This window comes from Corvus cornix, chromosome 28 (assembly GCF_000738735.6).
Source record: "Corvus cornix cornix isolate S_Up_H32 chromosome 28, ASM73873v5, whole genome shotgun sequence".
Lineage (NCBI taxonomy): Eukaryota > Metazoa > Chordata > Aves > Passeriformes > Corvidae > Corvus > Corvus cornix.
In genome coordinates this window covers 1,988,377-2,012,126 of record NC_046356.1, presented here as the reverse complement: position 1 = coordinate 2,012,126, position 23,750 = coordinate 1,988,377, and the positions used below count along the sequence as shown (strand labels likewise).

General features: G+C 61.6%; 2 protein-coding genes across 3 annotated transcripts; one reads left to right on the top strand and one right to left on the bottom strand.

Moving 5' to 3' along the window:
• Positions 1-6,526: 6,526 nt before the first annotated feature.
• Positions 6,527-14,829, top strand: LOC104696974 (acidic leucine-rich nuclear phosphoprotein 32 family member B). 2 transcript variants are annotated; one of them, XM_039566131.1, is made up of 7 exons: positions 6,527-6,655; positions 9,136-9,285; positions 9,736-9,858; positions 10,817-11,015; positions 11,306-11,424; positions 11,673-11,727; positions 12,942-14,829. In XM_039566131.1, exons 1-7 carry the CDS (start codon positions 6,602-6,604, stop codon positions 13,028-13,030), a joined length of 789 nt encoding a protein of 262 aa, XP_039422065.1. In that variant the 5' UTR covers positions 6,527-6,601; the 3' UTR covers positions 13,031-14,829. The 2 variants fall into 2 exon arrangements, with proteins under 2 accessions (XP_039422065.1, XP_039422064.1); XM_039566130.1 differs by having other exon boundaries at positions 11,303-11,424.
• Positions 14,830-16,127: 1,298 nt separating this feature from the next.
• Positions 16,128-20,578, bottom strand: ZNF414 (zinc finger protein 414). The gene is given in 10 exon segments (XM_039566128.1): positions 16,128-16,553; positions 17,032-17,187; positions 17,698-17,748; positions 18,099-18,336; positions 18,339-18,377; positions 18,380-18,629; positions 18,776-18,881; positions 19,075-19,182; positions 19,261-19,356; positions 19,700-20,578. Coding segments are annotated over 10 exon segments (1,293 nt in total). The 5' UTR covers positions 19,872-20,578; the 3' UTR covers positions 16,128-16,476.
• Between the last annotated feature and the right edge of the window lie 3,172 nt (positions 20,579-23,750).

Below are 23,750 nucleotides of genomic sequence, written 5' to 3'. Positions count from 1 at the left end.
CTGCAGAGCTGAGCTAATTACTGCAGGGCACAGAGGCAGCAGCTGAATAGGAGCCGGCGTGTGCCCAGGGGAGCAGGAAGGCCACTGGCACCAGGCTTGGATCAGAAGGATGTGGCCAGCAGGCCCAGGGCAGTGACTGTCCCCTGTGCTGGCACTGCTGAGGCTCCTCAGGTCCTGGGGACAGCTTGGACACTGAGGGGCTGGAGCGTGTCCAGGGAAGGGAACAGAGCTGGGAAGGGGCTGGAGCCCCAGGAGCGGCTGAGGGAGCTGGGAAAGGGGCTCAGCCTGGAGCAAAGGAGGCTCAGGGGGGACCTTGTGGCTCTGCACAAGTCCCTGACAGGAGGGGGCAGCCGGGGGGGTCGGGCTCTGCTCGCAGGGAACAGGGACAGGAGGAGAGGGAACGGCCTCAGGCTGGGCCAGAGGAGGTTTAGATGGGAAATCGGGAGAAATTCCTTCACGGGAAGGGCGTTCGGGCGCTGGCACAGCTGCCAGGGCAGGAGTCCCCATCCCCGGAGGTGCTCACGAGCAGCGTGGATGTGGCCCCTGGGGACCGTGGCGTTGCTGGGGTTAATGGTGGCACTCAACAGCTCCCGCTTCAGACCCTTCTGCCGAGTGCCCGGAGGGACCCTGGTGCCACCCAAACCCTCGGGGCGCCTCCGCCTCGTCCCGAATCCCAAAAAAGCCTCCTAGAGGTCGCACATCCCACATCGGCAGCCCCGCCGGGTTGGGAGCAGCCGCGTTATCCCAGAGCCGCGTTTCCCAAACCCGCGTTATCCCAGACTATCCCAGAGCCACGTTATCCCAGAGCCGCGTTATCCCAGACTATGCCAGACCCGCGTTATCCCAAACCCGCGTTATCCCAGACTGTCCCAGACCCGCGTTATCCCAGACCCGCGTTTTCCCAAACCCGCGTTATCCCACACTATCCCAAACCCGCGTTATCCCAAACCCGCGTTATCCCAGAGCCGCGTTATCCCAGACTATCCCAGAGCCGCCTTATCCCAGAGCCGCGTTATCCCAGACTATCCCAAACCCACGTTATCCCAAACCCTCGTTATCCCAGACTATCCCAGAGCCGCGTTATCCCAAACCCGCATTATCCCAGAGCCGCGTTATCCCAGAGCCGCGTTATCCCAGACTATCCCAGACCCGCGTTATCCCAGACTATCCCAAACCCGCGTTATCCCGGACCCGCGTTATCCCAAACCAGGGACACCGTGCCCGGGGTCACCTCGGGCCCCAGCCGTGCTCACCCCCCTCCTGTTCCCTGCTCCCCCCGCCCTATCCCCGGGGTCCCCCCGGACCCTCCGGGCCCCGCCACCTCCCGGACCCCCCGTGGCCGTGCCGGTGCTGCCCCTTGCGGGTAACGGGGCTGCGGTGCAGCCGGAGAGCGGGAAAGGGGAACCGGGGTACGGGGGAAAGGGGATCGGGATATGGGGGAAAGGGGAGAATCGGGATATGGGCGAAAGGCGGGGAAACGGGGGGAAAGGGGGGGATCGGATATGGGGGAAAGGGGGGATTGGAGTACGGGAGGAAAGGGGGATTGGGGTAAAGGAGGAGAGAAGGGTTTGGGGGTACAGGGAGAGAGGAGGGATTGGGGTACGGAGGGAGAGTGGGGCCGGGGTGCATGGGGAGAGGGGGATCAGGGTACAGGGAGAAAGGGGGATTCGGTTGCAGGGGGAAAGGGGAGTTTGGGGTACAGAGGGAGAGGGAGGATGGTGGTTTGGGGACAGAGGTGAGACTGGGGTACATGGAAATAGGGGGGAATCGGGGGACGGGGGATTGACTGTGGGGGTGAAAGGGGGAATTGGGGTATGGGGGGAGAGGGGGATTGGGGGTACAGGGGGAGAGGGGGTCTGGGATATGGGGGAAGAGGGATTGGGGTATGTGGGAGAGGGGGGACCCAGGGTTCAGGGAGAGGAGAGGAGATCAGGGTACAGCAGGAGATGGAGGACCTGGGGTGGGATACGGGGAAGGGAGCACCCAGGGCAGGGGGAGGCGGCGGATTGGGACCCAGGGGCAGAAGGATAATTGGGGTATGGAGGAAAGGGGGATTAATGGGATACAGGAGAGAATGAGGGGCCCAGGGTACCCTGAGAGTTTTAGATCCCTGATTTCCACCAGAGAAACAAACAAACAAAACTCCCGGGGGTTGTGACTAAATGATCTTTAAGGTCTCTTCCACCCCAAACTGGTCCACAGTTCTACCAATTTCTTCTAGGGGCTACCAGGGCCTGCATGAACCTCTTTTGCCTCCTCCTTGGGGGTGGTTGGGGTGTACATGGGACTGTTTCGGGTTTTTTTGGTATCCCAGATAACAGAAGCAGATTCCCTACTGGCTTTTAAATCTTCACGGAAGTTGATGCCATCCTCCTGCTCTGCACATCCACTGCACACTCCCAAAGTGCCCTGAGGGTCTCTGGAGCGAGTTGTCTTATCACAGAATCATGGAATGGTTTGGATTGGAAAGGGACCTTAAAGCCCATCCAGTGCCACCCCTGCCATGGCAGGGACACCTCCCACTGTCCCAGGCTGCTCCCAGCCCCAATGTCCAGCCTGGCCTTGGACACTGCCAGGGATCCAGGGGCAGCCCCAGCTGCTCTGGGCACCCTGTGCCAGGGCCTGCCCACCCTCCCAGGGAACAATTCCTGCCCAAGATCCCATCCAGCCCTGCCCTCTGGCACTGGGAAGCCATTCCCTGGGTCCTGGCCCTCCATGCCTTGTCCCCAGTCCCTCTGCAGCTCTCCTGGAGCCCCTTTAGGCCCTGGAGGGGGCTCGGAGCTCCCCCTGGAGCCTTCTCCTCTCCAGGTGAGCACCCCCAGCTCTCCTGGCTGCTGAGGATCTACATCCACCAGGATATCTGGGGGATCCTTGTGCCTGTTTTGAGGACGGGACAGCCGCGCTGAGCAGCTCCTTGTGGCACAGCCAGGGCTCCCCAGTGACTCTGGGGAGGCACCGGGCCGGGACCGAAGCAGTTAAGGCGCTGTAAAACCCGGGCCGATGATGTTGTGTTGTATAACACACAGATAATGCGGTTTTCTTCCCGGCATCCGTGCTCCAGCTTGCCTGAAAAGCTGCAGACCTGAATTTCAGCCCCTGTCAGCAGTTCCAGTCCAGCTCCCGGCGCTGTCACCCGCCACAGCAGCGAAATTACCGGCTCCGCGTTCGTCTGCAGAGAACCGAGATCCCTGCGAATGCATCTCCCAGACAGACACCCGCTGCAAGGCGCAGCTCGGGAATCAGCCCGGGGGAAGCGGAGCGGGGCTTTTATTGGAAGGCAAACACAAAGCTCAGCCCCCGGGGGAGCGCGGCCCAGGGGAGGGGACACAAAGCCACCCCGGCCGGGCGGGGGGACGGGCCATTGTTCGCTACAAAGGACAGGAAACGAGCCTCAAAGGGGACGTGAAAGAACCTTGAAACAAATGCAGATCAGCGAGCGGGGATCGCCCCGAGCATCTCCCGCCTGCGCTGCCGGGGGCGGGGGGCTCGGAGCGGGGGACCCGGGGACCCCTCGGGATCTGCCTTTTCCCCCGAGAGCGGGGCTTGGCGGAGCCGAAAAGGGCCAGAGGATCCTGGGATCACCCCGAACCACCCGGTTGTGACCGGGCTCGGTGGTTGTAGGATCATCAAATCAAGGAATGGTTTGGGTTGGATGGGATCTTAAAGCTCATCCCATCCACCCCCTGCCGCGGGTAGGGACACCTTCCACTGTCCCAGGCTGCTCCAAACCCCGCCCAGCCTGGCCTTGGACCTTATGGTTGGACTGGATGATCTTAAACATCTTTTCCAACCTAAAAAATTCCGTGATTCAAAACCCCCTTCCCTGCATGACCCACGGGGATGTGACTGAGCCGGGCAGGGCAGTCAGAGCTTGTCCTTACTCCAGCCCTGGGCTGCTCTCCCGCTCCTTCAGTGCCCCCAAAACTCATCCTCCATCGCCTCTGCCCGACTCCACACAGCCCCAGAACTGGGTGTTTTGGGGTGTCTCCTTAGGGCCACCCCAAGTACGGGGAACTGATGTGGTGCCCCACTGGCTGGGAGCTCTCTGGCTGGAGAAACCGAGCTGTGTTCGGCGAGAGAAGTCACAGAGGTGCCAAAAACGCATTAAAGCCAATTTTTCTACATGGAGATAGCCCTTATCTGCTCTGAAAAAGAGTGGGCTTGGTCCCTTTGGAGCTGGAGCCCCTCTCATTCTGCTCCTCCCGGTAAAAGCAGGCTGGTGTTGGAGCCGAGTGGCAGAAATGACCCCCAGTGGCCCACAAAGCCATTTCCTGCCATACAAGGCAGGCTGGTGGCCCTCTGCCAGAGGGGGACAATGAGGGATGGTGGGGCCTGGCCTGTGAGCCCTCATGTTCCTGTTTACTTGGAGCCTTGGTCGTGGATCAGAGAGATTTCCCTGGCTCCTTTTTCAGCAGTTTTGACTGCAGGGGCAGCAGCAGTGCTCACATCCCACAGGAATTTTCCTCCTGTGTGGGGTCCCTGGCATTGGTGGCCCCGTGTCGTGGTGGGGACCTTGCCCAGCCCTGCGGGGAGTCCCAGCAGCTCTGGCACCCCCTGGAAGGGCAGCTGTGCCCAGGGTCACCTCCAGTGACTGCCCCGCTGGCCCTGTGACGCCAGCAGCATTCCAGGCTCTGGAGCTTGTGGCTGGCCAGGACGAGCCCAGGGCTCTGTGTGCTCCTGTCACATGAGAGGAGGGACAAACATCACCCCAGCCCCGCAGTGACGGGGAGTTCCCGCTGTTATCTCGTCCTTCCTTCAGCCCAGAGCCCGACCAACACCCTGCCTTTATCAGCCTGGCCCGCGGGCCAGCAGGGCCTGGGATGGGCTGGGACAGGGGCCTGGCAGGGGGACAGGAAAGTGGCACCGGGGACAGGAAAGCGGCACCAGGGACGGGAACATGGCACTGGGGACAGAAAAGTGGCACTGGGGACAGGAACACGGCACTGGGGACAGAAAAGTGGCACTGGGGACGGGAACATGGCACTGGGGATGGGAAAGCAGCACTGGGGACAGGAATGTGGAGCTTGGGACAGGAACATGGCATTGGGGACAAGAAAGGGCACTGGGGACAGAAAAGTGGCACTGGGGACAGGAACATGGCACTGGGGACAGGAAAGTGGCACTGGGGATGGGAATGTGGCACTGGGGACAGGAATGTGGCACTGGGGATGGGAAAGTGGCACTGGGGACGGGAACATGGCACTGGGGACAGGAAAGCAGCACTGGGAACAGGAATGTGGCGCTTGGGACAGGAACATGGCATTGGGGACAAGAAAGGACACTGGGGACAGAAAAGTGGCACTGGGGATGGGAAAGCAGCACTGGGGACAAGAACATGGCACCGGGGGCAGGAGTGTGGCATTAGGGATGGGAATGTGGCACTGGGGATGGGAACATGGAATCAGAGAATTGTTGAGGTTGGGAAAGCCCTCTGAGGTCATCGAGTCCAACCATTAACCCAGCCAAGGTCACCACTAAGCCCTGTCCCCAAGTGCCACAGGCACACGTTGTTTGAGCACTCCCAGAGCGGTGCCTCCAGCACTGCCCTGGGCAGCTGTGCCAGTGCCTGTGCCAGTCAGGAATTTCTCCTGACCTCCAATCTAAACCTCTCCTGGAGCAGCTAGAGGCCATTTCTTCTTGTCCTGTGCCTTGGACTCAGGAGAAGAGCCTGATCCCCAGCTGGCTCCACCGTCAGGAGTCAGGAAGTTGTCAGAAGCACCTGGGGATGGGAGTGTGGGGCTGGAGGAGGGATTGTGGTGCCTGCGGATGGGAACATGGTGCTGGAGACTGGAACACGGTGCCTGGGGAAGGGAATGTGGCTCTGGGGACTGGAACACAATGCCTGGGGATGGGAACATGGCTCTGGAGATGGAACCATGGTACCTGGGGATGGGAATGTGGCTCTGGAGAAGGAACAATGGTGCTTGAGGATGGGAACATGGTCCTGGAGACTGGGACACAGTGCCTGGGGATGGGAATGTGGCTCTGGAGACAGGAACAAACTGCTGGAGACTGGAACACAACGCCTGGGGGTGGGAACACGGTGCTTGAGGACAGGAACGTGCCACTGGAGATGGAAACACGGTGCCTGGGGATGGCAACACTGTCCTTGAAGATGGCAACATGGCTCTGGAGACGGGAACATGGTGCTGGAGAAGGAACCATGGTACCTGGGGATGCGAATGTGGCTCCGGAGAAGAACACTGGGAACACCCTGCTGGAGACTGGAACACAGCGCCTCGGGATGGGAATGTGGCTCTGGAGATGGGAACACGGTGCCTGGGGACAGAAACGTGCCTGGGGACAGAAACGTGCCTGCGGAACGCGGCGCCGCCGGTGGGAGCCCCGCGCTGGGAGGGCGGCGGCGCCGGGACTCGAACCCGCGGCCGCGGGCGGTGCCGTGGCGGGGCGGGGCGGTGCCGCCAGGGGGCGCTGCCGCGCGCCGCCTTTGTTGCCGTTGGCGCCTCTTCCTGCCCGGGCGGCGGCGGCGCGCGCGGGCGGGGGCGGGAGCGCGGCGGGGCCGGGAGCGGCGGCGGCACCGGGAGCGGCACCGGGAGCGCAGCGCGGCTCGGGCTCGGCGCGGCGGCGGAGCGGCGGGAGCATGGAGATGGAGAAGCGCTTGACGCTGGAGCTGCGCAACAAGAAGCCGAGCGAGGTGCGGCGGCGGGGAGCGGGCGGGCGGCACGTGCTGCGGGGAGGGGGAGGGGGTGGTTGAGGGTGGGAGAGCGGCCCGCGGGGGTCCCGCACGGCGGGGACCGGGCGGGTTTGGCGGCGCGGGGATGGGGAGGTTGCGGCGGGCGCGGAGCGCGGCAGCGGCGGCGGCGGCGGGAGCGCTCCCGCCCGGCCCGCAGCCCCGGCATGGCGGCGCGCACGTGCGCGGCGGGGCCCGCCCGCCCCGGGGCCGCGCTGGAGGCTGTGAAGGGACCCGGCCCGGCCCGGCCCGGCCCGCGGAGGAGCGCGGGGGGCAGCGGGGAGCGAACGGGCCGGGCCGGGCCGGGCCCCGCCGCGCCGGAGTCAGCGGGCCCGGCCGGGGCGGCCCCGCGCGGCCATGGCGGCTCGGCCATGTTAGCGGGGCCCGGCCGGGCCGGAGCGGCTCCCGCGGGTCCCCCCGCCCCGGGAAGGGGTCAGGGGCTGCGGGGATGAACCTTTGAGGTGCCGCTGGGGCCGCCCGTTCCCCTCTGCTGGCGGCCGCGGGGCCGGGCCCAGCGCTGTGCGCTCACTCCGGGGCCGCCTCATCCCCGGGTCTCCCGTTCCCCGCGTCTTCCCTTACCCCAGATCTTCCCTTCCCCCGGCCGCCCCTTCCCTGGATTTTCCCCTTGCTTGGATCTCCCCGCTCGCTTTTCCCTGGATCTCCCCGCTTCCCTTTCCCTGGATCTCCCCGCTCCCTTTCCCTGGATCTCCCTTTCCCCGGCTCTCCCCATCCCGGGCCGCCCCGCTGGGCCGTGGCCGGTCCCTCCCTGGCCCCGGGGACACTCGGTGTCGTGGCAGCTGCGGGCCGTGGCCCCCGAGCGCGGTGGGAACGAGTGGTGAGCGGGGCTTTGGGTGGAGATTAAAGCGGCTTCGTGCATGGCGAGGGGATTTGCAGGACCAGAGCGGCTGGGCAGGAGGAGCTGCGAGCGCCTGGTCCCCGTGGAGTGACGCCAGGAATTGCAGAGCCAGCGGGGTCAGGCCTGGGTGTCCTGGGCTGTCCCGGGACCTGCTCTGTGTGACTGCAGCGCATCCTGGGCCATCAGAAAGGGCCCGGTCTGGGGCAAAGCTGGGCTTGGCTGGGTTAGTTCATTGCTCCAGGGAGGCCCTGGCACAGGGTGCCCAGAGCAGCTGGGGCTGCCCCTGGATCCCTGGCAGTGCCCAAGGCCAGGCTGGACATTGGGGCTTGGAGCAGCCTGGGACAGTGGGAGGTGTCCCTGCCCATGGCAGGGGTGGGACTGGAAGGGCTTTAAGGTTCCTTCCACCCCAAACTTTTCCAGGATTCCATGATAACCTGGTGGAGTTCAGGCTCACCTCTGTGCCCACACAGCACAGCAGCAGCCACCCAGGTCTGGCCTTTACCACCTTCACATCCGCCACGGTGGCAGCCTCTGCTTGGTTGGAGCCTTTTCTGAGGTGTTGGGAGCAAAACACACTCAGCTCCAAAACTTCTGGCAGAGCCTTGACTCAGAGCCCCGAGCAGCAATGCCGCTGGAGGAGTTTGAAGCGATAATTCATTCAGAGCTTGTGCTGTGAAGGTGGCAAAGATGGCACAGCAGCCCCCAGACTCTCCCGCTGGGAAGGCAGGGTGGTTTTAAAATGACTCCCTAACAGTTGGCTGATGTGAGCAGGAGAGGTAAAATGGGAGCGCTGCGAAGGAGGAATTTGGAGAGCGCCACGAGCCTTCTGGCCAAGGCTCATTTTTGCATCTTGCTGTCAAGAATGTGTGGGGTGAAAGCAGGGTTTGGAAATGGCTTGGGAGAGCTGGGGCTGTGTCGGGGGCCTGGGAGGGACGGAGATGTTTCCCTCCAGGTGTTTGGGGGGAGCAGTTCTGTGCTGGTACTTTGTGGTCCTGATTCCTGTGCTGAATTCCTGGCTAGTGAAGGTTCCTGTGTGTGGAATCCGTGCTGGGTACGATGTTTGATGGCATCAGTGGTCCTGTGTCACCAGCCTGAGGTTGAGCTCGTGTGCTGAGCCCTGCCCAGGCCCCCGTGTCACTTCACTGGACACTGTCACAGGGAGGCCAATCTTCTGGGGATGGGTTTTCCGGCACCCCAGTGGTGTGGGGGACAAAGTGGAAGGGGACAAACCCAGCTGACCTCGTTTGGCCTCTCGTTAGCGGAGCCTGGAGCGTGACTCTGAAAGCTTTATTGATGCCTTGTGTGTGCGGAGCGTGGGGATGTGACCTCGTGGTTCCAAACCCCTGCGTGCTGCTTCCTGCAGGATGGGGACCTTGGTGGGGACAGCAGGAGTGTGTTGGTGGCTTGTGCTTAAAGGGTGAAACCCCAGCCACACTGGGGGACTGCCACCAAAAGTTATTTGGCTTTAAGGTCTTAAATTTGAGTGAGGAGGAACTCGAGGCGCAGCCGCGCTCTGGATGTGTCGGCGATGTCGCCTTGAGAGTGTCAGTGTGGCAGGCGTGGTGACAGCTGTGGTGTCTCCGTGCAGGTGAAGGAGCTGGTGCTGGACAACTGCCGCTCAGAGGATGGCAAGGTGGTTGGTCTCTCCTCAGACTTCGAGAACCTGGAGTTCCTCAGCATGATCAACATCAATTTGCTGTCCGTGTCCAACCTCCCCAAGCTCAACAAGCTCCGGAAGGTGAGGCAGGGCTCTGGTCCCATCCCCAGCAGCCCTGGTCCTTGTGCTGCCCCTGGTGGCTGCTGCTTTTCCTGTATTTGCCAGAAAAAGCCCGTTGAATTTTGCTCTTTCCTCTCTCTCTGAGCAAGTGAGAGGGGTCGGTTTTAGCGTGCAACCAAACCCTTCTGAGCTCTTCAGGTGTTTAGTGCCCTTCCTCTCCTGCTTTTGCTCTTGTGCTGCTGGCAGAAGCTTCGTGACATCACCAATATTTTGGATTTTGGAGCACTGACGAGCATGGGGGTGGCTGGCAGGGCTGTGTCCCTGCGGAAAAGGGGTTTGAAGGGAAAACTTGACCTGTTGTTCTGTGTCCTGGAATTTGGGTGCCCACTGTAGCCCGGTTCTCCAGGTAATTTCCTTCCCTGCATCACGAGCTGAAACACTTGGTGACCATGTGATATTCCCTCCCTTCAGCTGGAGCTGAGTGATAATAGGATTTCTGGTGGCCTTGAAGTTCTAGCAGAGAAAACTCCCAACCTGACACACTTGAATCTAAGCGGCAACAAGATCAAAGACATCAACACCCTGGAACCCTTGGTGAGTGGAGGCTGTGCTGGAATCCCAGGGATGGCGTTTCCTTTGGGGAATGGGTCTGTGCAGCAGGAGTCCAATGTCTTGGTAACTGTTCCAACAGCACTTCGTGGTTCTGATGGGAACAGATTTGATCCCAGTTTGAGGCTTGGCCAGTAGTTAATGGCTCCTCAGTCTGGAAAAGCAGCAGCCAATTGCTAAAAGAAGCGTGAAATGGGGCTGGATGAGTAAAACTGTGGATGCTCAGTGCCCATCTGAGAAGGGACCGGGAAAGGGTCGGAGGCAGCTGGAGGTAGGTGGCACCTGGGGTGTCATGGAATGAGGTAACTGGACACCAGTGGGGGCATCGGTCACATCAGCCCAAAGATTCTGCTGTCACAGCACTGCAGGGCCCCATTCCCAGAGCCACAGGATCAGGGAGGTTGGAAAAGGCCTGTGAGGCTCCGTCTGAGCTGCCCCAGGAAGGCTCTTGCTGTGAGGGACACCTGAAAGGTCTGATGCAGGGCATTTGTCTCGTTGGCTGTTTCGTCCATCCATTCTCTCCAGAAGGAATTTGGGATTGTTTTGCTCCTCCTTTCCTTGGCGTGGTGCCCGGTGTGATGGGCTGTGCCAAGGGCACCCGGGCTGCAGCTCTCCCTGAGCTCTGCCTTGGTGTTCTGCCTGATATTTTGGGCAGGATAAGCCCAGCTCAGTGATTCCTGAGCTTTCCGGGCCTGTTCAGAAGAAAGAGAAAGATTTGCAAATACACAGAGAGTTTGTTCCAGAAGGGGAAGCCAGGACAGAGGAGCTGCACAGAAATTTCCAGTGCTTGCAGTGAGCAGGGGCAGTGACTCCTCTCCATCCAAGGCGCACATGGGGCAGAGCCACTTCAGTGCTGGCCCTGGGCAGTGCCCCAGCCACCCAGCCTTGGCTGCCTGATCTTCAGACAGTGCTGTAAATAACCCTAACAAACTGATTTTTGCAGAAAAAGTTGCCAAACCTCCACAGCCTGGATCTATTCAACTGCGAGGTGACGATGCTCATCAACTACCGGGAGAGCGTGTTCGCCCTCCTGCCCCAGCTCACCTACCTGGATGGCTTCGATGCTGACGAGCAGGAAGCCCCTGACTCAGACCCCGAAGCAGATGGGGATGCACTGGAAGATGACTATGAGAACGGGGAAGGTGAGGATTTTCTCTCCTTCTGGTTTTCCTGCTGGGGAACCACCCCTTTTCCACTTCTGGGTGGGCTCCGTAAATGGGCATTGGCACTGGAATAGGGGTTGTGTGGGTGCCCCCACCCCCTTCTCCATAGGGCTGGGGAGGGATGGCACTTGCCTGGGAGGTGACAGGGCTTGGTGCTGTCCCTCCTCATCCTCTGTGAGCCCTGCCTGCTGCTCACACCGCACCGAGGGGTGAGGGGTGTCTGGATTTGGGAACTGGGGCACTTCCCTCCCTCCCCCTTTTGGTAGAAGGTGAGGAGGAGGAGGATGATGAGGAGGAAGACGATTTGGATGAAGAAGTCATTGATGACGAGGAAGATGAAGACGATGATCTGGAAGGTGAAGAGGAGGAGGATGGAGTGGATGATGAGGTGAGGCTGTCACTGGTTCAGCACCAGGTCATGCGTTTGTCCCTTTTCTGGTGACCCACAGGAGCCTCTCTGGGGGCAGATCTGAGGAGTTTGCAGCCCTGTCCGTGGGGATGTGAGGAGCTCTTGGAGAACCAACAGCTTCTCCTGCCACCCTGAGGCTTCAGCGGGGTGGGAGAAGGGAAGGAAAACTGGGATTACTGCTCAGGGAATTGTGGTTCTTGCAACAAAGCCTCTTGTTTGAACTCCAGGAGGAAGATGAGGAGGAAGATGGTGAGGAGGATGAAGAAGATGAAGCTGATGAGGGTGAGTTGAGTCCTAACAAACCAATTTCTTGCAGAGCTGCCTCAACAGTCAAATATTTGATGTTTATGGAGCTTCCCCAGCCTCAGCGCAGGGCTGGTGTTGCTGCAGCTTTTCTGCCCAAGCTGGGACCGAGCAGTGTCACCATCAGGGGTCACACAGGGAGGGGAGAGGGGCTTCAGGACCTCCAAATTCCAGCCATGCTGGATAATTCTGGGACATGTGAGAGGTCAGTGGCTTAGAAAAGCAGCTCTGGGAACTGATGGGCCGTGCAGGAGCAGGGTTCTGTCTCAGGAGTGAGTGAGGGAATCTCCTGGGGACACGTTCTCCTCTCCCCAGCTTAGACCTGAGCTTGGGGCCAGACTCCTCTGGTTGTGACAGACACGAACACCCAGATGAGTGTTAACAGAGTCTTGTGGCTGGAGTGAATTCAAACAATCTTGGATGAAGATTTAAGGTTGGGAAATCCCTCTGAGTCCAACACCACCACGTTCACCACTAAGCCCTGTCCCCAAGTGCCACAGCCACACGTTTTTGAACGCTTCCAGGGATGGTGACTCCAGCACTGCCCTGGGCAGCCTGTGCCAGTGCCTGACCACCTTGTCCTTGAAGGGATTTTTCCCAATATCCAATCTAAACCTCACCTGGTGCAACTTGAGGCCATTTCCTCTTGTCCTGTCACTCGTCACCCGGGACAACACTGAGCCCCCCCGGCTGCCCCCTCCTGGCAGGGACTTGTGCAGAGCCACAAGGTCCCCCCTGAGCCTCCTTTGCTCCAGGCTGAGCCCCTTTCCCAGCTCCCTCAGCCTCTCCTGGTGTTTCAGCCCCTTCCCCAGCTTCATTCCCATCTCTGGACATGCTCCAGCCCCTCCATGTCCTTTTTGTGAGGGGTCCAAAACTGTCCCCAGGGTTTGACGCCTCAGCAGTGTCAGCAGAGGGGCCATGAGCTTGGTCAGGAGTGCCTGAATTCTGCAGATGCTGCGTTTTTGAGGGTGCTCAACAAATACCTCCCCTTTTCAGCTGTTGAAATGCAGGATGCTTGTAGGGCATGGAAGGTTTTGGTGTCTCCTGCCAGCCCAGGCTTTTCCATGAGGAGCAGGGCAGGGCGGATCTGCTCCCAGATGGTGCCAGTCTGCCCCATGCTTGCTCCCAGCTCCACAGCTCAGCTGCTGCTCCCCGGGCTGGGCTGAAGGGTGAATCCTCCCCTCTCTTTGCAGACCATCCGTGTGGGGAGAAGAGAAAACGAAGTCTAGAGGATGAAGGAGAGGAAGATGCAGAGGATGAAGAGGACGATGAGGATGACTGATCCCAGCGAGCCAATCAGTTTTACAGACTCTGACTGTGCTTGTCTTAAACCTCCCCGTTGTGTCTGTGTGAGACTGTAAATCCCCGTCTCCCACTCCTCCTGCTCCTCCCCCTTTGTATGGCTGCAGCGTCCACAATATATTTTTTTAAGATTTAGAATACTGTAGGCATTCAGGGGAATCTTCCATACAAGGCTCACTTCTTTCTCACAAGTATCTCATGACCAAAGGCTTCTCCGTTCGGTGGTTTGTGCAGCAGCTTGCAAAAAAAAAAAAAAAAATCACAAAAAAGAGAAAAAAAAAAAAAAAAAATCTCCTCCTTAGGGTATCTTTGTGTCCGAAATCAGCTGTACCACACTGGACCCAGAGCTCCAGCTCGCACCTTGCCAGCACAGAAGGCCTTTGCCACCCTCGTGCCCTCAGCCCAGGGCTCTGAAGACGCTTTTTGAGCCATCTCGGGTGCAAAATCTGGTTCATCTGCGTGGACTCGGAACGATCCCTGAGGGTGTCTCAGCTCTGAAATCATGGTGATGTGATCTCTGGACATGCTTGAAGATGCTTTTAGTGCTGGGGATGGGGGGTGCCTGAGGTTTTGGGGGGAGGAAGGGAGGGAGGGGGCTGCTTGCATGACCTGGTCCCTCTGCGATGCACCTTGCAGTAGCCCTGCACTTGCTTTCCTATTTTTGTTATAAACTGGAACATTTTTCCCAGTGGCCGCCCGAAACCCATCCCTTGGGACGTCCCGAGCGAGTGGGGATTTCGTGGCCGTGTCTGTGCTGCGGGGAGGCTCCCGGTGCCCCCGCAGCACCTTTGGGAAGGGATAGGGAACGCAGGTGTGGGGATACTGCTCCTCCATCCGTGTCACACTGCACAGCCCCGCTCAGCCACGATCACTGTGATGCTCCTGCAGACCGTGTTAGCCTGTAAATTCTCAGGGTCCTTCTGCCAGCCAGTGCCAGCTCTGCACAGGCCCTCGGTGCCAGCCTGGCCTGGGCATCCTCCTCCTCCTCCTCCTCCTTTCCCAGCACGGAGCAGAAATCCAGCTCCCCCCTCGTGTCCCTGCCGCGGGGGTTCTGCTGATGCCACCCCGAGGTGGCTGCAGGGAGGATTTGGGGAATCCAGCCAGGTGCAGCATTCCCAACCCCATTCCCACCTTCCCTCACCCCAGAGGTGTCCGGCCAGCACATCCCTCGGGAGAATGACCCTGGGGCGGGGGGGATGGGGACACCCCAGGGGTGCAGACAAGCACTGGCACTTTGTGGCATTCCCGCTGGGTGCTCCGGGCACTCTGCGGGCCCCCGAGGCTCCAGCCCTGCCCTCCGAGGGGGGTTTGGGGTGTGCTTGCAGCACAGCCCCGTTCCCGGGGTTTGTGGGGTGTGCTTGCAGCACAGCCCCGTTCCTGGGGTTTGTGGGGTGTGTTTTGCAGCACAGCCCCGTTCCTGGGGTTTGTGGGGTGTGTTTGCAGCACAGCCCCGTTCCCGTCGCTTCGTTCTCGCTGGTGTCTCTCGCATTGTACAGTCGCTGTGACCATTCGGAGAAGAACTAATCCTGTAAAATGCAAAACTGAGTAACTTATAAATGTTTAAGGAATTTAAAAAAAAAAAAAAGTCAGAGCAGCAGTTACTTCTAATTTTTTTTCCCTGCATTTTTAGCAGATTGTATGGATTTTATATTAGCCTAGTAACTGTCAGGTTTTGATTGGTCAGACTAGTCCCAGAAATAAGGATCTCCAGCCCTTTTGTATCTTTTGTTACAAAATTTGGATAAAATTTTAATAAAGACTTCAGTTTTTAAAAATGCATTGCAATGGAGCTTAGCTTGGCTGCCTCTGCCTTGGGAACAGCCAGGAATGCTCTGAGTGGGAGCCTGGGGGCAGGTTTGGGTCTCTCCTGGGAGCAGGGGCTGTCCCCGGGAGGGCTGGGTTCGGCTCAGCCTGGGCTGGGGGGGACGGAGTGGGGGCTCTGCTGTGCGGTGGGGTCTGCAGGGCCCCCAGGGGCCAGTGCTGCCCTTGGAGGTGGCTGGAGCCGGTTCCAGGGTCAGGCACAGCTTGGGAAGGGTCTCCCTCCTGCCTTTCGGGGTGGGCACTCACCAGGTGAGTGTTCGGTGGGCTGGGGGCCAGGGCTGTGCCAGCTGGGGATGGGGGCTGAGCTGGGCCCCCTGCCCCCCTTGGGGGGGTTCTGTGACCCCGTGCTGGCTCTGTGATGAGCTGGCACTCTGTCTGGTCTCAGCAGCTCAGGGACACTTCAGGGTGTCCATCCCCCTGCTCAGGGCCCGAGGGGACCGGGCTGGACTGGGGAGGGCACGGTCCCAGCTCAGGGGGGCCGCAGGAGCGAGCCGGGGCAGGGATGGCAGCGGGAGGGAGGGGATGGCAGCGGGAGGGAGGGGTGCCCACCCGCCTAGGTGGCCACTGGGCCTTTCTGAGCCCCATGCCGGTGTTTGTGTCCCCGCCCGGGGCTGGCAGCAGCAGGGCAGGGGGTGCCGGTGCTCCCATCGCTCCCATCCCTCGCTCCCAGCCAGCGCTGGCGTAGGCACCAGCAGGTCCCAGCACGCTTCCCCTCAAACCAGTTTGCAGCAAACTTTTCACCCCGCTGGGCTGGGACCGGCAGAGCGGGACTGGGGCAGCCCCAGGGTGCTCCCACGGGGGGTGCAGGGGGTGCAGCCCCCCCGGGCTGGGCACCAGGGGCCCTGCCCCTCCCAACGTCTCTCCCGTGCCATTCCATGCCCTCTTCGGGCACCTCTGCCGGCGGCAGGGCTGGGACAGGCACTGCGGGTTGGGGTCCCACCCTGCTTTGGGTGCTGGGCTGCAGCTGGCAGAGGCTCCAGCCCTGCTGCTCAGGAGCCCTGCATGCTCTGGGATGTGCTGGCAGGGGGAGGAGGGAGCGTCCCTTCCCCTTCCTCAGACCTTCCCCTCCCCCAAACACTTCCCCTTCTCCTTCCCCAAAGCAGCCCCTGGCAGGGCCAGCCCGGGAGCAGAGGGTCACACCCCCCTGCACTCACCATGTCCCCTCCTTTGGTTTTGGGGGGGCTCCGTAGTGCCAGCCCCGCTCCCCCATCACCCCCAGCCCCCACGGGACTGACAGAGCCTCTCCCGGCCGCCACTCCTGTACAATTCCCATTTATTATTCCGAGATCTCATTCCAGAGAAGTCCACTAACCCCTGAGAACCTACCGGGCTCCCCCCAGAGCCCCTGGGGCTGAAGCAACAGAACCTTTAGGGGAGGGAGATGCGGGGGTTCCGGGTGCTGGAGAGTTTCCGAAAATAAAAAGGAAGGGGAGAAACTCCGGGGCAAACATCCGCCCCTGTGGCACCGCGGGCTGGGCTGGGGGTGCTCCTGTCCCCAGGGAGGGGTCCCTGTCCCAGCACGGTGGCAGGGGCTGTGCTGTGCCCCCTGCCCGGCTCAGGGGAGGGATGGGGAGGCGCAGGAGAGTCCCGTGGGAGCCGAGGGCATCAAAGCTGGGAGTACAGGGAGTTCTCCATCTCCGGCGGCAGCTTGGCGTGGAACGGGGCGAGGCCCACCCCGAAATCTGCAGGGAGAGGGGAGAGAACTGTCAGCACGTCGGGGAGGGGCACATGGACCCCCGGGGGCATCACAGGGCCTGGGGGGCACATGGAGGGCACTGGGAGGGGACACAGACACCCCCAGGGCACAGCAGGGGCTGGGGACACAGGGAGGGCAGGCACATGGACCCCTCCAGGGCACAGCAGGGGCCGGGGGACACGGAGAGGGCACTGAGGGGCACACAGACCCCCAGGGTCCTGCACAGGCTGGGGGGCACAGGGAGGGCACACAGACACCGCCCAGGACATTGCAGGGACTGGGGGCACAGGGAGGGCACACAAACCCTTCCAGGGCACTGCTGCAGGCTGGGGAACCACGGACTGGAGCCTGGCCAGCCCCTGCCAGGCCAGAGCGAGCGGGATGTGCCTTATCCCAGCGGGGCAGGGAGCCCATCCCCGTGACATCCCAGCAGCCGGGGCGGTCCCCACGGGTCCCTCCCGTACCCATCTCGGCCTCCAGGCGCCCGGGCGGGGGGTTCTTGCGGTGGTCCTCGGTGTGCAGGGTCATCTCGTCGCGGGAGGCGGTGGAGAAGGGGCACTGCGTGCAGCTGTAGCGGCCCCGCGTGTGCTCCCACACGATGCGGCTGTTGGAGGAGTGCCCTGCAAGGACGGGCGGGCAGGGAAGCACAGGGATCGCCCCGGGATCACCGCCGGGATCGCCCGGAGCCGGCTGGTGCCGCGGGGCTACGGGGGCTGGAGCCCCCCCGCTCCGAGCCCCACACGCTCAGGGGTTCCCTTCCCACGGGAAGGACCCCGACTCTGGGAGCAGGGAGCCAGGGGTCCAGCCTGGGCTCATACTGGGGGCACTGGGGGCACTGGAGCCCGGGCAGCTGCTGCTGCTGCTGCTCCTCCTCCTGCTGCTTCTGCCCTCGGGGCCAGCCTGGGGGTTTGGGGGGGGTGCAGCCGGAACCCCCCTGCCTCCGAGCCCACCTGGGCCGCATCCCCTCTCCGCGGGGCTCCCGAAAAGGAGGGAGCCCTCCCTCCCCCTCTGCTCCCCGGGGAGCACCACAGTGCCCCTGGGGCCTCTCCCGTCCCCTGTGGCCCCCCCCGCCGCCCCCCAAACCCCCCCGTGACAGAAAGCAGCCCCCACCCAGTAGGTGCCAAACTAACCTGGAGTCACTCCTGAGCCAAAGCATGGGAGGAGTGGGCTGACACTCACACCTGCGGAGGGAATCGAGGGGCAAGACAAGCATTAGGTCTTCCCCTCCCTGGGGGGGACACGTGGGAGGGCAGGCCTGGCCCGGCCCCCCCGCCTCGCACCCCCAGCACGCCGGGGAGCAGCAGGGCCGGGAGAATTTGGAGGCGTTTTTTTGGCGGTCGCCGGTGCTTTGCCCAATCGAACATCACAGAGGGGCTGGCACAGGTGGCACGGGGCTTTGTGGGGGGGCTTTTGGGATGGAGGGGGAGGAGGGGGCCGGATCCTCGGCTGGGCGGCGGCGGGTCCTCCTCGGGAGCTGCTGCTGGTCAAGGCGGGAGCAGAAGGTTTGTCCCGCACGGCTCTGTGCGCTCACCTTGGCTTTTCTTCCAGACGGCGTTGGAGACGCTGGGGGGGCCGTGGCCCGGCAGGAAGGGCCGCAGGCGGTGCTGAGCCGGGGGCTGCGCCAGGCCGTAGGGCGAGGGGGGCACGTAGGACAGGAACGGCCCCGGCACCGAGGACGGGGGTGGCCCCGAGAACCGAGTCAAGGACGACGGCCCGAACAGGCCGGGCTCCAGCAGCGGGAAGGGGTGGGGGCCGGTGACACCAGCGGCAGCGGCTCCAGCGAGCCGGGCAGCTCGGGCAGCCCGTGGGCAGCGCCGCCGGGGCAGTGTCCGCGCCCGCCACGATGGCTTCTTTCTCCAGGGGCCGGAGAGCGCTCGGGAGCTTGGGCAGCCCCTCGGCTGGCTTGGCCGGGGGCTCCTTCTCCGGGGCAGAGGTAGCGGGGGGCAGGACGGGCCTGTCGGCCCTGGGGGGCGGCGCGGGGCCGCTGGCGCTGTCGGAGCAGACGTGCAGGTGCTTGAAGAGCGAGCGGTGTGTCCGGAAGCGCAGCAGGCAGTTCTCACACCTGGGCGGTCGGGAAAGCACCATCAGTGACGCTCCCCTCGGCATCGCCCCCAGCCCAGCCCGCTGCAAGGGGGGCTCGGGGACGCCCGGGAGCTGCCAGGTGTCCCCAGAGGGGACGGGATGGGGACAGGGAGCAGCGGGACTCACTTGAAGTAGCGGTTTGGCTTGTAGTGCACCTTCATGTGGGCCATTAGGTCCTGCATGCTGGGGAAGGTCTCGGTGCAGCCCAGGGTGGGGCAGTGGAAGGTTTTGCCTGAGCAGAGAAATTCAGAGAGAGATTCAGCACCAGCCCGGCTTGGGACAGCCCCACTGCTGGGTCCCCAGCACCTCCCACGCTCCCCCCACTCCCATCTCCTGGAACACCACCACGGGCCCTGCCTCAGCTCTGAGCCCTGCTCTGCTCCCTCCCACCCAAAAAAAGGGCACGTGGCGTGTCCTGGCCTTACCCTCCAGGGACTGCGTGGGTCTGTAGTGGACCTTCAGGTGGTCCATCAGCTCCTGCATGCTGGGGAAGGCCAGTTTGCAGCCGTAGCTCGAGCACTGGTAGTGTTTCCCTGCAAGGACACAGATCCGTCGGGCTCGTCCGTGCCCCGGCTGTCGCTGTCCCCTCCCCGGGGCGGGGCTGGGCTCACCTGGGACAGGTCTGCGCTTCAGCGGCCGCAGCTCCGGGGCCGGGGTCCCTGCGCTCCCCGGCATCGGGGCACTGGGCAGGCCTGGGTCACTGCAGCCTGCGGGGAGAGGGTGTGAGGCTCAGCCCTGCCAAACCACCCCTCTGCCCTCCCCATCCCTTAAAAACAGCGGAACGGGGCCCGGGGGGTCTGGCTGGAGAGGGCTGGAGCCCTCCAGGGTGTGAGAGCTGGGAGGGGCTTTGCTCTAGGAAAAGCTGAGGTGGGAGGGTGAAGCCTGATGGTGCCTGGAACACGCTGGGTGATGCCACCTGCACACCCAGGCACATCCTGGCACAGCTGAGCACATCCCCATGGGGTGGGATTCGGCCAAAGGGACCTCCTAGGACAAAGGCGTCCCCCCTGCTCCTCCCCGACTCCTCTCACCACCCCTGAGGGCACTCACCTGCCCCCTCTGTGCCAAATTTCCCCCGCAGGGAGAAGGTGGCCACAGCCTCGTCTTTCTCCGTCTTCATGGCTTGGCCGGAGCTGGGCACGGGCACAGGGACACGGCGGCTCCTCCCGGCGATGCTGCACCGGGAGCAGGGGAGGGAGGTCAGATCCCAGCCCGGGACCATGGTGACTCCCTCCTCCTGCTCCTTCTCCTCCTCCTCCTCTTCCTCTTTTTCCTCCTCCTCGGTGCCCCGTGGCCGTGGGACCGACCCTCCCACCCGGGGCCGAGCCCACAGGAGATCCTGGCTTCACAGGGGCTTTGAACCCAGAGCTGGCACTGTCCCTTCCTGCCTCTCCGGCCCCGGGGTGTCCCCAAAGCCCCCAAATGCCCCCACAGGTGTCACCAGGATCCTGCTCGTGTCCAGCTCACAGCATCTGTAGCCAAAAATTGCCCGAAGTGCAGGATCCCCTCCAAGGCACAGCCAAACCAGGGACTGCCAGAGCTGTTCCAGCCTCCTGCTCCCAAGGCTGGGGGGGCTCCCCTCCAAATTCCAGAGGGTTTTCCAGTCAGGAGGAGCAGCAGGTCCCACTGAGTGACTGGGAGTTGGTGATGGGCACGTGGGGACAGCTCCTGCCCAAAATGACATCGGCTTGGCCTCACCATGCCTTGGCACGAGGCTCCTACATGAATAAGCCAAACTCTAATTCCCAGTGAAAACCATCTGGAAAACCCCCTCGGTTTGGGAGACTTCTCTGTAGTGTCTTAACGTTGGAGTGAGAGAGAAAATGATGATCATAATGGCGATAATAATGCTAATAAATCATAAGCAGTGATGAAAACAAGGACAAAAGGATAAAATAAAAAGGATGAGAGGCTAAAAATATTTATAATAATGCTGATAATGATAATGATGAAATTGATCATAATTGTAATAATTATAATAATGATAAAAATTATAATAATAGCAACAATAATAAATATCAGTGCTGGGGCTGTGAAGTGGGCACTGGCCAATGTTTCCCCAAGAGCTCAATAATTCCTTGGGAAATCTCCCCGGGGATCAGCTCTGCTGGCTGGGGCACCCCATCCTTCCCATTAACATCTGCTCCAGAGGCATTTTCCCAGCTTTTAGCTCTGGGGGGTCTGGCCCTGCGGGGCTCAGCCTGGCCAAGCCGGACCCAGCAGCTGTTCCTGCAATACCCAGCACGCTGGGATCACAGCCCAGTGGGAAATAAATCAGGGAGTGGGGGAAAGATCCATGTGGGATTATTGCTGTGGCTGCTCCCGGCTTTGTCTGTGGGTTGTGGGGCTTTTTTTTGTTGTTTTCTCAGCTCAGCGGCCTCGGGATGGAATCAGCCAACCATGGAGGGGGACTGGCCATGGAACAGGGAATTTGGGGGAGGGCTGGGGCTGGTCATGGCCCAGGGGGGGAAATTCAGCCCTGCATGGAGGGGATGCTCCATCTCCATCCTTCTTCCCTGCAGGACATGGGGTAAACAGAGAAAGTTTAATGGAGCTTTGTTTATCAGGTAGAAATGAGGGTTTTGGTGGGAAAAAAGGTCTTGGGAATCTTCTTTTTGGGGAGACAATGCTGAAAAGCTCGAGGCAGGGCTGTGTCTGTCTGCCCAGCCCTGGGCAGTGTCCCTGTGGCACCGCCACGTTTTGGTGCCCGACCCTGAAGCCGTCAGAGCTTTCAGAGCTGCCAGAGACTGGAGTGAACAAAAATTCCTGCTTCCCTGCTGGAAATGCCACTCTGGACCAAAGCTGGGTGGCACAGCCTGTGCTCAGGACCCTTGGCAGACCCTTGGCACCGATGGCCTCCAGATGAGCCCGAGCAGAGCCACAGCACTGGGGGCTCAGCTGCAGCACAGGGAAGTTTTTCCAAGAGATCAGGAAATTCTTCCTCAGCAGCAGCGCAGCAGGGGACAGGGAGCTCCTGGTGCTCCAGGGTCAAACCCAGCAGTGCCTTTGCATGTTGGAACCTCCGTCCTGTCCCTCTGGGATCACAGAAGCCGCTCTCCATTTCCCCATTGCAGCATCCCAGTGATGCCCTGTAAGCTGGTTTTTTCCTTGGAAAAGCTGGGAAAATGCCTCTTGAGCAGATCCTGTGAGGGCAGGTGGGATGGACGCTGGGCTTGTGGCCCCGATGTTCCACAGGGGTGACATGGCAGAGGACACGGTGGCAGCACCATGGCATCACCCTGTGCCCAGCCCAAGGACTGGGTCTTGGAGAGCAGGTGGCACCTGGATCATCTTGCTGTCATTTGTCACCTCCCATGGGACGCTGGCCAACACTTCTCCTCCTGCAGGACTGTCTGTTCTGCAGCCCTGAGCGTGACACCCCGACCCAGGTGCTGCTGACCTGCCACTGTCCCCATCCCCAGTAACCTCCTGTGGTCACCAGAGATGTGATTGCTCCAGAAATGTGACCCCCTGGTGACATGATTCCTCCAGAGGCAGGACATCCCCCTAGAAATATGACACCCCCCGAGATGTGACCCTCCTGGAGATGTGACCCCCCAGAGACACGACTGCCCCTGAGATGTGACCACCAGTGCAAACCTGCCCTGGACCCCCCAATCCTGGAGCCGCTGCTGTCGCTGTCATTATCCCCAGGGTTTTCCTGCCACAGGTTCAGCCTCCCCAAAAAGCTGCTGACACCAAACTCCCTCATCCCAACCCCCGTGGGGTGAACAGGGACCTGAAAAACCCTTCCAGGGCTGCCAGCCATGAGGGTGGGCAGGACGTTTGCAGCTGCCGGTCACCCCGCGCAGGCTCTGCTGCTGATTCAGTGAATAATTAACACAGCTCATCCCCCTCAAACCATCCGGGGGCTTTATCCATAGCCCGAGACTTTTCTCAACCCACCCCAGGAGGATAAATGGGACAAATAATCCGATTTGAGCATCTCAGTGCATGCTCTGAGGCCCGAGGATGAGGAGGCTCCCCCCAAACGCGGCTCCTCGGCGCAGGAGATGAGACAAAGGCTCTGAACAAGGGGCTCATGTGATTGCAGCCGGGGGAGGACGCGCCGGTGGTGCCACCAGCACAACTCCTCCAGTGCCACAGGGTTCAGATCCACAGCCCCAACTCAAACACACCCTGTGGATTCTCCTGATGCCTCCAGATATGGCAGGGAGCCCTCAGAGAGCTGGGGGTGCTGGGGGGAGGATGCTCCAGGCAAGGTGGGTGCCCCAACCCCAGCATGGGCTGGAGTAAAGCCGCTGCCTCTGCCCCTCCCTGCGTGGGTTCCCTGCCTTCCAACTCAGAACCCACATGGAGAGCCCGAGGAGCCCCCCCGAACCCAGTGACAGGGTGAGCATTCAAAGGGGGGACACGAGCCCCGTGCACGGCCTCACTGTCACATCCCCATGGTGGCCACGGGGACAGCTCAGCTCAGGCCCCTCTTCCCTCTCAGGGGGGAAGCCTGGGGGTCCCCAGTATCCCCTGCTGCCATTTCCCCACATGCCCACACCATCCTGGTGCCCTCCTTTACCTGCCTGCCTGTGGATGGCCAATCCACCCAGATGCATCAGCTCTGCAGCTGGAAAAAAACCCCTCCTTTCCTTCAGGACCCACCTGGAGACGGTGGGGCTTCCTCCCTGAGGCTGGGCAAAGCTGACCCCGAGCAGCAGCACCAGGCTAGTTCACACCGCAGCCAAGGCCAGGAGCCCCCGGCTCTGGCAGCAACAAAGCGGCTCCCACAGGTGTGGGAGGATGGAGGAACCACAGGGAGATCCTGGCAGGTGCATCCCGGGATGTGAGGGGGGTCCTGGTGCTCCCACAGGCCACACACCTGTCAGGACCCAGGGCGAGTCGCTCCCAGGGCTCCCTGTCCCTGTCAGCCCCACAGGGGGTAACCCCACGGGAAGCCCCCATGGCTACCGGTTTCTGGGGCTGGTAGCCCCCCATGGGCCGTACACCCATGGCTACAAGTCCTGAGGGTAGTGACAGCCCCGGGAGCACCCCCACGGCCACCCCCGCCATGGGCAGTGGCCCCGTGCCCCGAAGCCCCTGTGGGCAGCAGCCCCGGGGCTGGTGCAGGTCCTGGCTCCCTGCAAAG